Source organism: Corticium candelabrum, chromosome 16 (genome assembly GCF_963422355.1).
Source record: "Corticium candelabrum chromosome 16, ooCorCand1.1, whole genome shotgun sequence".
Classification (NCBI taxonomy): Eukaryota; Metazoa; Porifera; class Homoscleromorpha; order Homosclerophorida; family Plakinidae; genus Corticium; species Corticium candelabrum.
In genome coordinates this window covers 4,735,460-4,750,091 of record NC_085100.1, presented here as the reverse complement: position 1 = coordinate 4,750,091, position 14,632 = coordinate 4,735,460, and the positions used below count along the sequence as shown (strand labels likewise).

General features: G+C 38.3%; 1 protein-coding gene across 2 annotated transcripts in view; it reads right to left on the bottom strand.

Moving 5' to 3' along the window:
• The window catches only part of LOC134192339 (transcription initiation factor TFIID subunit 1-like), a 42,269-nt gene that overhangs the window by 16,466 nt on the left and 11,171 nt on the right, over positions 1 to 14,632 (bottom strand). The window contains exons 12-27 of one of the 2 annotated variants that reach the window (XM_062661068.1): positions 12,969 to 13,130; positions 12,728 to 12,901; positions 12,560 to 12,664; positions 12,408 to 12,493; positions 12,183 to 12,297; positions 11,973 to 12,114; positions 10,750 to 10,880; positions 10,610 to 10,687; positions 10,391 to 10,543; positions 9,135 to 9,254; positions 9,002 to 9,080; positions 8,504 to 8,600; positions 8,312 to 8,438; positions 1,506 to 1,571; positions 1,419 to 1,443; positions 1,306 to 1,364 (exon numbers count right to left, since the gene is read on the bottom strand). In XM_062661068.1, coding sequence (XP_062517052.1) covers positions 1,306 to 1,364; positions 1,419 to 1,443; positions 1,506 to 1,571; positions 8,312 to 8,438; positions 8,504 to 8,600; positions 9,002 to 9,080; positions 9,135 to 9,254; positions 10,391 to 10,543; positions 10,610 to 10,687; positions 10,750 to 10,880; positions 11,973 to 12,114; positions 12,183 to 12,297; positions 12,408 to 12,493; positions 12,560 to 12,664; positions 12,728 to 12,901; positions 12,969 to 13,130 — 1,719 coding nt within the window. The remainder of the gene's footprint in view (positions 1 to 1,305; positions 1,365 to 1,418; positions 1,444 to 1,505; positions 1,572 to 8,311; positions 8,439 to 8,503; positions 8,601 to 9,001; positions 9,081 to 9,134; positions 9,255 to 10,390; positions 10,544 to 10,609; positions 10,688 to 10,749; positions 10,881 to 11,972; positions 12,115 to 12,182; positions 12,298 to 12,407; positions 12,494 to 12,559; positions 12,665 to 12,727; positions 12,902 to 12,968; positions 13,131 to 14,632) is intronic. The other variant, XM_062661069.1, reaches the window with a different exon arrangement.

Below are 14,632 nucleotides of genomic sequence, written 5' to 3'. Positions count from 1 at the left end.
AATGTAAACAATTTATACTGAGTCTTACGACTCTTTAATAAAACAGACAAAAAATGTATGTATGTATGTATGTATGTATGTATGTGGCTCAATTGGTTAGAGTGTGCAGTTGGAGATTGGCAACATCCGGGACCTTTGGGTCAGACTTTGACTGCGGAACTAACATACAATTGCCTCTCTCTCTCTCTGGAGTGTCAGTTCTGTCCAGCAAGTACGAAGTACGAAGTACGAAGTACGAAGTACAGCAAGTATGATGTACCTAGTGACATGATAGAGTGACTGTTGAAAGTTTAGAGTATAGCAAGTTTAGTCATTGATCGAACCTGGGCCTTAGAGGCTCTTGTATGTACGTATGTACAAACAAAAAATGTATGTATGTATGTGGCTCGATTGGTTAGAGTGTGCAGTTGGAGATTGGCAGCATCCGGAACTTTTGGGTCAAAGTTCAAGTCCGAGAAGGCCATCTACATAAGTTCCCTTGGGCAAGGAACTAACATACAAAGTACATAGTGACATATAGTAACATAGTGACTAGCGTTACATTGTAAAGTATCGTAGCAAGTGCTTAGTGACTGCAGTATCTAACCTGGGCCTTAGGGGCTCTTGTAACAAAAACTGTATGTATGTACGTGTGTATGTACTATGTAGGTATGTATGTAGCCTCAAACCAGTCTTGCACGAGTGTGTTCATGTGGGTGTGTCATTTTCATTGGGCACCAGGATGCATTCCTGGTGCTACACCAAGGCAACAGCAATTATCCTAACTTGGCCACCCCTGAACATTGGTTGAGAACAATAAATGCTAATTCAGTCTGCAACACTTAATCAAAAATAGCACACGTTTTTACTACTTGTTCAGGCATGCTGTCCTACCAAAACCAGAAGATTTTACACATAGGTTTGGTTATCAACCCTTCCCACTTCAGTTTAATTAACATAAATGTGAGGATATGCTTACGAGCTTAATCCATTCAACCATCAACAAAAATAGTTAACAGATCAAACTTCCACAACCTTCAGAAAATAAATCAGTATACTATTGCCATAGACTTGTTCCCAAGCCTTCTTCCTGCTTGATTATTATATCCATGCTAACACACATGGCAAAAACATATGCTTTCTTGTGTTAGTGACTAGGAAGCATATGTTTCTGGCACGTGTGAGACCATGTGATATCATGGTAACGTCACTAACCTAACGTGAATAAAAGACTGAAAACAAAGTTACTATAATTATAAGATTATGCTATCTTATAGTGAAGTAAACAAAACATAAATATATTGTACAATGCGAATAGGCACTTACACAAGCTGAGCCAAAGCTTGTCACAGAATTGACATCATCATCATCAATTTTCCCATTGGCTGTAAAATACAATCAAACATTATAACTACTCAACCCAAACTGTTTCAACACACCATCAAGAGTAGACTTCGACTTTGGCTAAAATCAGGATTTCAATATTATTATTGCATAAACAATAAGTAGTAAACCTTCTTCCATACCATGCTGTCATCAGCCAACATTTTCTTTAATTCTTCTCTCTCCGCTTCTTCTTGTTCGTGACTTAACTACAAAAAAACAATACATTCATTCTTAGAGCCATAACAACGTACTCAAAAGCAAAATGTTGACATTAGAAAGTGACAAACACAATAGAAATATTTGTAGAACTGCAGGGTGCTCTTAACAACAGTAAAAGATGCAAGTTTACATTGTGCCTCATACCTCTGATGGATTTTAATAATGATGAACATACAGAAACAACTTAGTAACTGACATGTGAACAAGTAGCATTTTACTAATAGATAGTAGCTCTCCAACTAATGCAAACCTCTGGACAAGGTTGCCTTAACAACAAACACAACTGCATCATGTAATGCTTGGCATTCATGACACAGTGAAGGTTATAGTATGTGGTGTGTGTGTGTGTGTGTGTGTGTGTGTGTGTGTGTGTGTGTGTGTGTGTGTGTGTGTGTGTGTGTGTGTCCAACCTCCTCGTGATGATCCTCGGTTCCTGGGCTATAGCCTTGCAAATAGTACGACGTGGTGCAGTTGTAGTAGCGCCCAACATGCGCCATTCACATCCCATGTGAGTGTTCAGAAAACTCAGATTTCAAACCAAGAAGGTTATGTCTACATCTCACAAAGAGTTCTCATTTTCTTCTCAGTCGCGTGGATTTGTCCACGCCAAGTCTAAGACGAGAATAGGTTGTTGGAACGTTTGTTCTGTAGAATCCTTGAGTGATCAAAGTGATAAGCTACACTCTCTTATTAATATCATAAAGCTACAGAAAATCGATCTTTTAGCTTTATCAGTCTTGTTAGCCTGATAATGGACTTGCTACCATTGTGGCACTACCATTCTTTACTCTGGCACTCCCTCTTCTCATCTTCATGGTGTTGCCATTCTTCTCAGCTCTCTAGCTAGGGCTACCTGGGATGCAACTAGGAATGGTCTCAAACCAGTGACAGAACGTATTCTTCGTATTCGTCTCAAGTGCCATCTACTCTTTATGACTGTTGTCTCTGTCTGTGCTCCAACCAATCCTTCCAACGCCACCTCTAAAGTTATCAGTGCTTCTGAAGCTTTCTACAATCAATTACAAGATACTATGTCTTCTGTTCCTCCTTCTGACCTGCTGGTCACATTGGATGACTTTAATGCTCATGTGGGCTCTAATCATTCCTCTTGGAATCAGTAATCAGTCCTCATGGCATTGGAGAGTGTAATGAAATGGTGTACAACTGCTGACTTTGTGCTAGCAATCACCTAATAATTTCCAACACATGGTTTCGGCATAAATTACCCCACCAAGTCACCTGGTTCAGAAATGGTTACAGATCCAAGTCTGGTCACATGACTGACTCTGTTCTCGTCAACAAGCATTTCTGTACAAGTGTACTGGACACTCGTGAGAATCGATCAACTCTTCATGAGTCTGATCATAAACTCATCATGTCTTCCTTGCGCTTTAAAATCGAGGTCAAGCAAAGGCAAACAAGTAACACACACTACTAGACCACTAACATCACATCAACTTGCAGAGCTGGCTATCGGTCTGCCTTAGCCGAAGCATTTGGTGAATTCAATCATACCTCTTCTGCACACACTGTGTGGGACACCTTTAAATCTTCTATCCATAAAGTTTGTGAATTTCTACCTCCCTCTCTCCTAGATCAAACCATCCAGACTAGATCACTGACAAGTTGCACAACTTGTCTGAGAAGAAAAAAGAAGCCTGGGTCCATCTGAAGAATGCACCATTATGAATCATTCATTGCCTAATGTCTGAGTACAATCATCTCGAAAAGATTATTAGGGTTTCAGTTGAGAAAACTCAAAACATTAGGTGGAGTCAATGGCCAGAAGATGCCGAATACCAAGCTAATATAGCTGAACAGCAAGGACGTGAGGCCCTTTGATTGAGAATTTATGCCTTCTAGAGAAGAAGTATTCTAAACCAGCTTTAACCAATCTAGTTGCTGAAGGTGGTATGAGTTTACAGAACGATAAGGAAAAGTGGAATCGTTAGGTCAAACATTTCAAGGGGGTGGTGAATTGCCCGATTAACATTAATGCTGTCTGCGTTGATGATATTCCCATTGTGTCTTCCTTGACCACCTCATCTCCGACAAACGTCGAGTTGTCTATTCCCCTTTCTAAAGAGGAGATCAAACCTGCCATCTCCCAGTTAAGATCGGGATAAGCACCAGGTATAGATAGAATCTCTTTAGAGATGCTCAGTTTGGGTAAGGATGTGACTGCTCATTGGCTAAAATCTATCTTTGATGTCATTTGGGCGACTGAATTAGTTCCAGCAGACTGACAAAGTCAAATTCTTGTGCCCCTACACAAGAAAGGAAGCTGTACCATCTGCGACAACTACTGTGGTATTGCCCTTTTAAGCATACCTGGTAAAGTGTTTGCCAAAGCTATCCTAAATTGGCTCAAGCCCAGAGCAGAACAACTTCTCTGTGAAAGCCAGTGTGGTTTTTTCATCACGGTAGAGGCTGTGCCAACCAACTTGTTTCTCTTCGGTTATTGATGGAGAGAGCACAAGAATATTACTATCCCATCTATGCATGTTTTATTGATTTAAAAAAGGCATATGATTTGGTCAACCACGATGCTCTTTGACACATCCTTCATTATTTATATCAATCGCCTCCCAAGTTGCTGGACATTATTCGTGGCTACACGAGAATTCCAGCGCTGCAGTCAAGGCTTATGGGAAAGTACTCGACAAGTTCCCTGTCACCAACGGTGTCCGGCAAGGCTGTGTGTTGGCACCTGCCTTATTCAATCTCTACTTTGACATTACCATTCACATGGCTCTGAATGAGCACAGATCATGAGGAATGGGCATCAAAGTAGCCTACCTTCATGATGCTGATCTTGTTAGGAACTGGAACACCTTGAGGTTAGAATCTTCGTTGTCTGATCTGGAGTATGCCAACGATATGGCTCTTTATAACAATTGACTTGACCTAACCACAATGCTGGACGCTCTATCAAACTGCTGTAAGAAACTGGGTCTTGCTATTAGTTGCAAAAAGATAAAAAGCCTTAGCAGTTCTACCATTTGAGTGCTCACACATTCAAACTCCTGTACCCATCCACCTTGTGTCAGTAGACGAGCCTATTGAAGTGGTCTCTCATTTCCATTACTTGGGCAGCATTGTTCAAAATGATTGTGGATTGAACAAAGAGATTAATTCCAGAATCTGTAAAGCCTCACATGCCTTCCAGTCACTTTCTCAGATCTTGTAGTATTAATGTAAGATCAAGACCAGCATCAAGGTTCGTCTTTAAACAGTATGATCCTTCCAACCTTGCTGCATGGTCTCGAGTAAACCGTCCTTCTTGAGCCTCATGTTCGTCGTATTAAGTTCTTTTTTGATTCGTTGCCTTCAAATTATATTGGGGATATCAGTCAGAGAGCAGAAGCATCACACTACGATATGCAAGATAGCCAAACAGCAAAGGATCTCATCAATTCTCTTAAAACGTCGTCTCCGTTTTCTTGGACATATCTCAAGGATGTCCAATGATCGCTGACCCAAGCAGCTTCTTGTGTCTGCTCCTGTTGGTTGCAAGCACAACGTTGGTTGACAGAAGCATTGCTGGAATGATGTTGTATCTGATGACCTCAAACAGTGTAACTTGCTAGAATCCTGGAGGGAGAAAGCTGAGGAGCACAAATCTTGACACTCCCATCATCAAACATAGTGCAGAGCATTTCAACAAGGAAGTTGAAGACAAAGAGAAGAGCCTCAGAGATGACAGAAAACAACGGTGTGAACGACTCGTAAAAACTGTGAGTCTTCTGCACTGTAACTGCCCTGGCTGCTCATTTCAGGCATTTAACAAGGCAGGTTTAATTAGTCACCAAAATTGTCATTCTACCACCTCAAGGATTCCATGTCAGTTTGTCATAAGATTTTCATAATCACCAGCGTTTTTGTTGAGACAGACCTTGAGCAGTATAGACTTGATTGAAATCTCTTCGTGTGCAAACTTTCTCTACATAACGTCTCAGTAAATGACAGAAGGCTACCAAAGCAAGTGTTCTATGGAAAGTTGTTAAACGTCAAGAGAAGAACTGGTAGCCAAAAACTTAGATATAAAGACATGCAGCGTCATCATCTGCAGAATGTGGGCATCAAATCAGGACAATTGGGAGTCACTGGCATCCAATCGTTAGTTTGGAGGAAGAAAGTGTCATCTGCTCTAAAGAAGTTTGAGTATGAGAGAATGAAAAATTAGAAAAATTACGACATATACATCCGCAAATCAACAAATGGCTCAAGGAGTAATTACAAGTTAATATGAATGTGTCATCTGTCATTACGATTGTCATTCTCGTATTGGTCTCTATGCACATGAACAAGCACACAAGCAATGGTTGAACTCTAATCAGTAGAGAAGTCGTCAACTCGTACGCAAGTAGCAGACAATGAATGAATGAATGAATGCATGTGTGTGTGTGTGTGTGTGTGCACGCGTGCGTGTGTGTCACTATGCTGTTTTACTCGCCCGGCGGCTGAAGCTCTGAGAACAATTTACAACATATCAGGTAGACAAGATTCAAATGATACAAAACATGTTTTAAATTAGCCCAATACGCTATGATAATATACAATGCTGACGACTACTCGCCATGGACTGAGTATTTGCATGTACACTGTTGTGTCTTCAATCCTTTTTTCTATTACAAACTAATAAGGTGGATAGCTGTCCCTTACTTTGTAAAATTTAATTTCTGAAAAAAAATTGACATTATAAACAGCTCTTAACACTATTCCCTCATTTCAATTATAATTTGTAGCAAGAAGGTTACACTACTAAATCATGCAGCAGTCTGCCATAGGGGGCGTTTCCACTAGCACCTAAACCGGTTTAACGAGGGGTTTAAGCTAAACTGGTTTAAGAAATGAGCTGTTTCCACCTGCACTAAACCAGTTATATTTTAAACCTAAACCGCTTTCTTAAACCTACTTCAAAGGAGGTTTAGTAAAGTGGTTTACGTTTAACTGTCACGTGACAGTAGCGTGCTTGTTAGATGGCTTCTGACAACGCCGTTTTAATGATATTGCCTACTTTGCTGAGATACAATTGCCTTAATTAAAAAATGTAAGAGTTGTTAACTAAGGGAAAGAAATCAGCAGCTACGAAGAGAAAGCAAAGATGGTGTCCTTGGTCATCATCATGCAAATTCCTACTAGCAGATGCTGAATCAGTGAAATCAACAGTTGCTCTGACTCGGCGACAGAGCAGTCCAATACTTCAAAATAAGACGTTCCTAGACAATTTGTTTTGCACATCCCGAATGTGCAAGTTACTAGTGGAAACAGTCGTTTTCTTGAACTGGTTTAGTTTTTAAACACGTTTAAGCTAAACTAGTTTACGGAGCAGCTAGTGGAAACACGGCCATAGTCATCAGCAGAAAGCATTCTGAATGCACCACATTACTTCACACTCTAGAGCATGCCATTTTATGGTGAGCACACAGCTGTTATAACCCCAGGTAAACAGTGAGCTGTCATTCCTAAGCAAATTGTAGACATTTGTCAAATTGTGTATACTAATACTGTATGTCCCCTTCATGTATACTATGTCCCCTGTAGTCAGGGTAATCTCGCATGTTCTGTATACTACATTAAAACAATCAAATGCCCATGTTAGAAAAAGCTACCCATAAGAAACTATTCCGTACAAACATCTTCCAACCTTTCCTAGTCTACTCAACACTGCTACATCCACGTTCATTATTATACATGGCTAACACCTTCATTCCTTAATACCTTAACCTATAACAACATGCTATAAATTGTGACATAATATAAGGGTTCCCCAGAAATCAACCTAAAAGGATGCATCACTTACCAATCAATTATCAATTAGCTCATTGAATTCAAGAAACCACATGTACCAACTCTAGTCTACAAGCAATCATGAATATATCTTTCTATTTCTGATCAATGACCAATGAGCTAGAGGTGTTTCTAAGTCAAAGTCACATGAAAAAAACTAAAATCCTAATATAAAACCTATAAATATCAGTGATACATTTTGCCATGATACACAAAAACCTGAATAACCAGAGGAAATGACGTTTCACGTGCACGTTAGAGGACGTCGTGCAAGCATTTGGCTTGGTACATATGTACGTCCATACTGTTTCGACAAGACAATTACGTGAACGAATAAACTGTAAGTGGAAACATAGCCAGCTAAACGGTATCAGTTATGGAAGTAAAACATGGAATCTATCATCTTGGAAAGCATGTGGCAGAATTCAACAAGCATGAAGAGGGTGCAGACAAGGTCTAGAAATTCCTAGCCAAAGTTCTCTGACAGATATCTATGGCCCAACTTTCAAAGAAGCAGAAGACCTGTCTATTAGACAGCAACTATTGTTCTCTTGGAGAGTGTGCCATTCTGATAACGATATTGTCTCAAAGTGTCTCATTCAATGAGAAGCCCAAGAGCAAAACCATATTTGGAAGCGTATTGTTACACCAGGCAGGAGAAACATCATGTCCAAGTCATACAGAGAGTACAAGAGTTGGTTGAACCAATGACTAATTGTAATTATTGTTAGTATTTTTTCTTCTTCTTTTTCTTGTGTGTACGTTCTGTTGTGACTATGTAATTTGTCATTAGTGTGTATGCCTTCGGGTACTGTACCATCTCGATACGAAACAAAAATACAAATTATTAAAGGGGCACTGCACCCCTTTTCCCCTCTGAGCAAACTCTATAATATTATATACCATCCAGTTTGCACGCAAATCAAGTGTCTACCTGCTTTGCTGTCTTTTCACTTGAAATGAGATTTTCAAGACTTTTCTCCATTTGATCAAACTCATCATCATCGTCATCGCTGCTGCTTCCTTCGTCAGTTGATAAAGCTGCATCAGATGCCAATAACCTAAAACATGATCACCAAAACTAAAATCAAGAAAATTCATCTGATTGATACAAGATAATTTGCACTTGTTTTGAAGCTCAAATATTCTTTGACACTCATCCTTGTATCTCTCTTGATGTTCAGCAATGGAAAAGCGATTCCCACGCGCAAACCGACTTGTCTCTGCAACCAAAATCATATTCAAATAAATATCTATATTACTGCCAAACAAACAGCAGTATTAGCATGGCGAAAGTACCTTTTTTTCACACAAAACAAATAAGAAGATGCAAACAACTTTAAACACTTTACTGAAATTAGTCAAGTTTGTCAGTCGAGTGCCTTACGCACCATTTTATGTGTATAGATCAATTTACTACTATAAGAACTGTAGTGCACACATGTTACATGTTATTTACTTACTATGCTCATTAACAGTTATAAGCTTGTAGGTGCATGTTTAATTATTAACAGTCAAATTTCCTTTTTGAAATTGTCAATATCAGTAACCAAAGTAAATTTCAACGTCTACAACTTTCACTTGTAGTCGAAACAAAACTTTGAAAATGTTCACCTGCCCCTACCTCCTTCTCCTTGCTTTGCTGCTTCTGTTGACATTGCTCTCACCACATCTACTACTTCCCACCGAGACAGCTTCTTAATCTACACAACAAAGCACTGTTGATGACAACTCCCAACTATGTCTAATAATTGTACCTCTTCCTCTGCTACTCCAAAATTTCTCAGAACTTGCTGAGCATCTTTCAGCAGCAATTTTCGAAGATCAGCATCTGTACCAGTTACTGTCTTGTTCTTCTTCTTCTCACGAACATCATCCTGTAAAACATGTGTATGCATTTAATTAGTTGCAGTAACTGTTAACAAGTCAACATACAAAATACTTTAATACACAATAAATAAAAGCCATCTAAGTTTGGTAATACCCTCGTAATCTCACTAAATTAAGCAAACATTTACCAAGAGATTGCACATAAATCAAACATTAGCAATCCAGCTTTACAACTAATAATGACCAATCATAACACTGAAACCATCTACAGAATGTCTGTCTGAAAAACTTTGTTAAAATTCAAAACAATATACTTGTGTTTCCAAGCAACAACAAACTAGCAACCAATAATGGTTGCCAGTGGCATAGAAACAAAGTATTTTCAACACGTATTAAGCATGAGTTGATAAGTAATTTCCCATCTTATCAGACTCCTCGTTCCAAATGTTAATATGCTAAATATCCTTCATTACTGCATTTAGGACATCAGTAGTTTTATTCTTCTGTTGGACTTTTCATTACTGCTGTCATGGATATATCTTAATAAATTCAATCAGGAGCAAAAATTTACACCTGTAGCAAAACCTTGACCTAATAGAAAATGTCAAGTGTTCCATTTCCCTTTATTTCCTCTAAATCACCCAATATCCCTGTATCCCCGTAATATCCCTGTATCCCTCTGTCCAAAACAGCAATGCTGGCTAAAATCAACTGATCCATAAACATCAGCTATACCCTAAAGGTAAGCGTCATTGCTCATACAGACTCACTTGTTCACACCAGTGCCCTAGCCCAAGCAAATACCACAAGTCTTGGTTCCTCCTAGCAAGTCAATTTAGCAATGACTGCCAAGATATTACTGGATAGACCTCAGCCTGACATCTTTACAATTTTCAGCTGGTTTCAAGACATGTCTAGCAGCAGAAATGCTGCTTCGATTAACAAGTCTGCACAGTAACTTCAAATTTGTTCATCCCTAAAAGCTATTTTAGACAGTATTATAGTTAAGGTTTGAGTACATTCCCTCTCAAATACAAATTAGGAAAGCCTGATAGAAATCACATTATTCTTCAATTAATTGTTATACTTATCTTTAAATCTGATAAATTAAAAATATTGTAGTAACACTACAAACTATTCAAAAATTTGACTCTAAACTAAAGTCTAGAGCAGATACACCCACCACCTTGCCAATAATTGGCTTGTTGGGAATGCGAATGTAAGAAAATCCTTCTCCACACCCTGTTGGGTCAGCAATCCCAGTAATGTCCAAAAGACATTTGCCCTGGGCTGCAGCAATGAAGTGACGAGTTGTATTCCAAGGTGCGGTACGAACCTGAAATAATCAGTACACTCTATGAAATTTAGTCATGCACAGAAATGAACAATATCCTGCAGATACTTCATCATCAATTTTCTGTGAATCTTCTTCCTGGTCATCATCAGCTGCAAACAAAGATGTTCCACCATAACCAGCATCCTACAGCAATCACATCATCAACAAAGTCTAGTCTAAACCATATAATCAGAATGATATATAACAGTTAATCTTTGCTTGGCACTCTGCATTGAATAGAAAGCACAACATTGTTCTGGTGACACCATAGCACGAAGTTCCTCTTCCGATGGCAACCTGAATCCATCTTTTAATCTCCACCATCCTGAGTCACTACCTAAACATCACAGTTATTACTTCAAACCAAACACAACAAACCACAAATTACAGGTCAGTTGTACATCACGTGACTGGCCAACGTTACTGTAACCTAGCGTTTCATGTGCTGGGTAATTACAGTTGTATTCACTACAACATATTACAAAATGCAGAAAAGCCAACCCTCAAATAAGCAAAGGCCCAGTATAACCTCATCTTTCCATAAATTACCACTTTGGTACAACCTAGAGTCCCACAAACTGCCAATAAACCCAAAGGCACCTTTCATGGTAGTAAATTTATTGTAATGCACAGAAAAATTGTAGGTTCCTGGAACTGCCGGAGCAGTGGAGACAAACACCTTCTGCTTGACATGTAATTCGTTTCTTTTATGTACATCTTTCAAAAACAATGACTACAAGAAGATAATTCTCTGAATCTGAAATGGGGAAAATATAGAGATGGTATACAAAAAATAAGTAGAAACAAGATAGGGACGACTGTGTAGTTCGTGCACAGTACGTTAGACACACCTCTGACATTGATGACAAGCATAAAAAACTTCTGGCACATGAGCCCTATATTGTCACTGTGTCGTATTTTGCTCCATGGTGGTATATACACATGAAGAACCACCTTTTTTCAAAGGAGAAATGGTGTTAAAGGCAGCTGAGGTTTTCTCTGAATAAAGCATGCTAGGAGGCACCTAAGTTCATGAAATTAACAGTTACACCATTGAAAAGGCCATCACTTGCTAAGAGACAAGGTTTACACTATCATATATGCGTACCGATGAATGTTTTGTCCAATCATGTCCCAACACTGGTGCAGTATTTAGTTGGACAAACAACACAGTTGGTGGGACATTGTCCTATGTCCTAAGGTTATTTTCAACACTGCACTATAATACATACTAAACAAATACCATTCTCCAGGCGTAACTTCCTTGTAAATAATACCAAACTGATTTACAGTACTCACTATGAATAACATTCTTAGTATCTTTTAGTGCAACATATACTTCAGCAGATCAAAGTAGTAAATAAACAACTGTAATCAATTGCAAGTGAAGGAGAGCTACTCTCTCTGAAACTGAAACAGACTTACTTACCAGTTCGATTAAAGTCAGCACATCCTTTTAGTCTCTTCCTAATGCTGCTCTCACCAAGATGAGGAAATGCCTTCCTAATGTCCTCCATTCTCAAGCGTCGAGGATCATCATTGCTCTTAAGAAATAGTCGATATATAAAGACCTAAACAAAATGAATAACTAACAGTAATACAATAATTTATCTACTGGCAGTTCCTTCATGTCAATCACCTGTAAAAAATCTTTCATGTGTATTGCTTTCTTCTTTGATTCTGGACCAGGAACTTCAAATTTTGGACATTCTTGGCCAACAGCAAACATAGCATTGGCAGCGCGAAGATAAAAGCTAAAAAATATATCTACAAGTCATTAGGTTGAAATATTATATCATTGAAGCTACCAATGTCACATTGCACCATTTGTTAAAGCTAACTGAAAGACTGTTTCAATGCGTACCTTTCTCCCATCTTTATCACTACAAAATCAGTCTGTGGCACTCCATGTTTATAAATTGGAGCACGAAACAAGTTGTTTTCCAAAGCCTAAAGTTTTGATATTGTTATTCATTTTTTTCAATATGTAGAGTGCTATACGTTAAATCACTGCACCTGTAGTGTAGTTCCTGGCACTACATTTCCCAAAAAAGGTGATTTCTGAATATAACTGGTCTCACCAAAACTAAGTTTTGGTGCTCCAGCGTCGCTCTTGGGTTTCTGCAAATAGAGCCACCATTTCAAAACAAATCACTGATAAAGCACAATTATAACAGAGCCAACTCGTTTGTAGTAGTTAACTAGTTTTGTTGACATTCCGGTTGCCATGATCAGAGGTGGATGTTCCTCACAATACTCACACAACACTAGGTCTCCATCTGCAGCACTCAAATCACCTGGTTTTCTCATAAAAAACACATCTCCACCACCAGACGCCTGTCGCTCAGCCTCACGCTCCTATAACAAAAAGCAATGCAACCTTCCTGCATTGTTTCTAAAATGAAAAACAAGACATTAAACTCACAATTTCCTTGTCAATAATATTTTGATAAAGTGGGCATATAGGTAAAATATTTCCAGATACTCGATGTGCTTTCACTGGAAGACGATGAAAGTGTCTCAGCTGGTAAGTTGTTAAATGTGTAGGAAACCAGTCACGGAACAATTCCATAGCAGGTATTGAGTGCTACAATATACATCCACACACTCATAGTAAACACTACAAGCATAGCTCTACCATTTTCACTTAAAGAGCTGGAAACAATATCTAGATATTAACAAATATAAAAAAAACAAATCATTGCACAGACATCTATCAGATGACTGAGGCCTACATCTGGTATCTCTGTTGCTGTTACCTTGACCAATACTAAATAGCATATACATTATGACTATGTCACCAGCTCTTGAATAAACCGAGACTCTTGAGAATACTTTTCTGTTGAGCAGAACAGCCAACAGTTACTAAATATTAACTGATCAACACCCAATGAATCACATGTTTGTCTAAATATGTCCAAGAATATAGACATCTGTTGAGTAGCAAGCTGCTTTTTTATAATTGGTGACAACAGCAACAATTAGACAAAAGCACATTAATACAATTATAACTAACAATTAATAACAAACTTTATCATAATAATAATATCACCATAACTTTTAACACAAGAATATTAACTACGGCTTCTGTACTGTGGTCAACAGAACTATATCTGAAAGTCTAAACAACTGCTTGAAGCATTTATCTGAAAGCATTCAAAAACAAAGTACGGTAATCTATTGTAAGTATGTTACTCAGTCAGACTATTAACATTTCTTGGTATTCATAAAAACTATTCTTGGCGTTCACGTCATGGTATGCATATTGTCTGTGGTCATCCAGATGGCTTGAAACCTGCCTTCCTTGACTCTCCCTGTAAACATATTCTGGTTGGTAACAGTGCCGCAAATGAACCAATGCATCTATTCCTTGTAATTCCTTTGTACAGAAAGTTTTCAAAAACAGCTTGTAAAAATATGAAAATTCATTATGCCTGTCGTTTTCATTAACACATGAACACTCAAAATGACTACTTGACACACCATTTTCATATTCTCTAATAAATGAACATCATCTTTGAAAAAGACTAATCCAATCAATAGCAAATTGACAAGACTAGCAATGCACTGTGTTTCTACATAGACCCCACCACCAATGCAGGGCTCCTACACTTTTCCTAACAAAAAACAAGTAGGCTACCTGTGCTAAGAACAACCACGCCTATTTTTCATAAACTGTGCCTTGTAAACCTACATACATAATCACAGTTTATATATATCTAATAACTCAATAAAAACTACACAATGACAATGGTGTGATAACATGCTATAATATAGTATCCACCCATAAATCAACTCAAACGAATGCCGTTAGTCACAAAGTTTAGCAGATTTGTTATTTCCAAATCCATTGCACTAGTGAATATGCATAGCTACAGCATCCTAGTATTTCATAGGGGCTGAAAAGTGCCATTGTTACGTAAAACACATAAAAGTACAAAGAGTGGCTACCCTACCAATAATATCGAAGATCAATTGTCACTATAAAATAAACAATAACAACTACTGCTCAAGGCTAAACCTAAATCATATTGTATCTTGAACACCCCACACTTTCCTTGCTTATAAAAACACAACCCTTAGCACAAC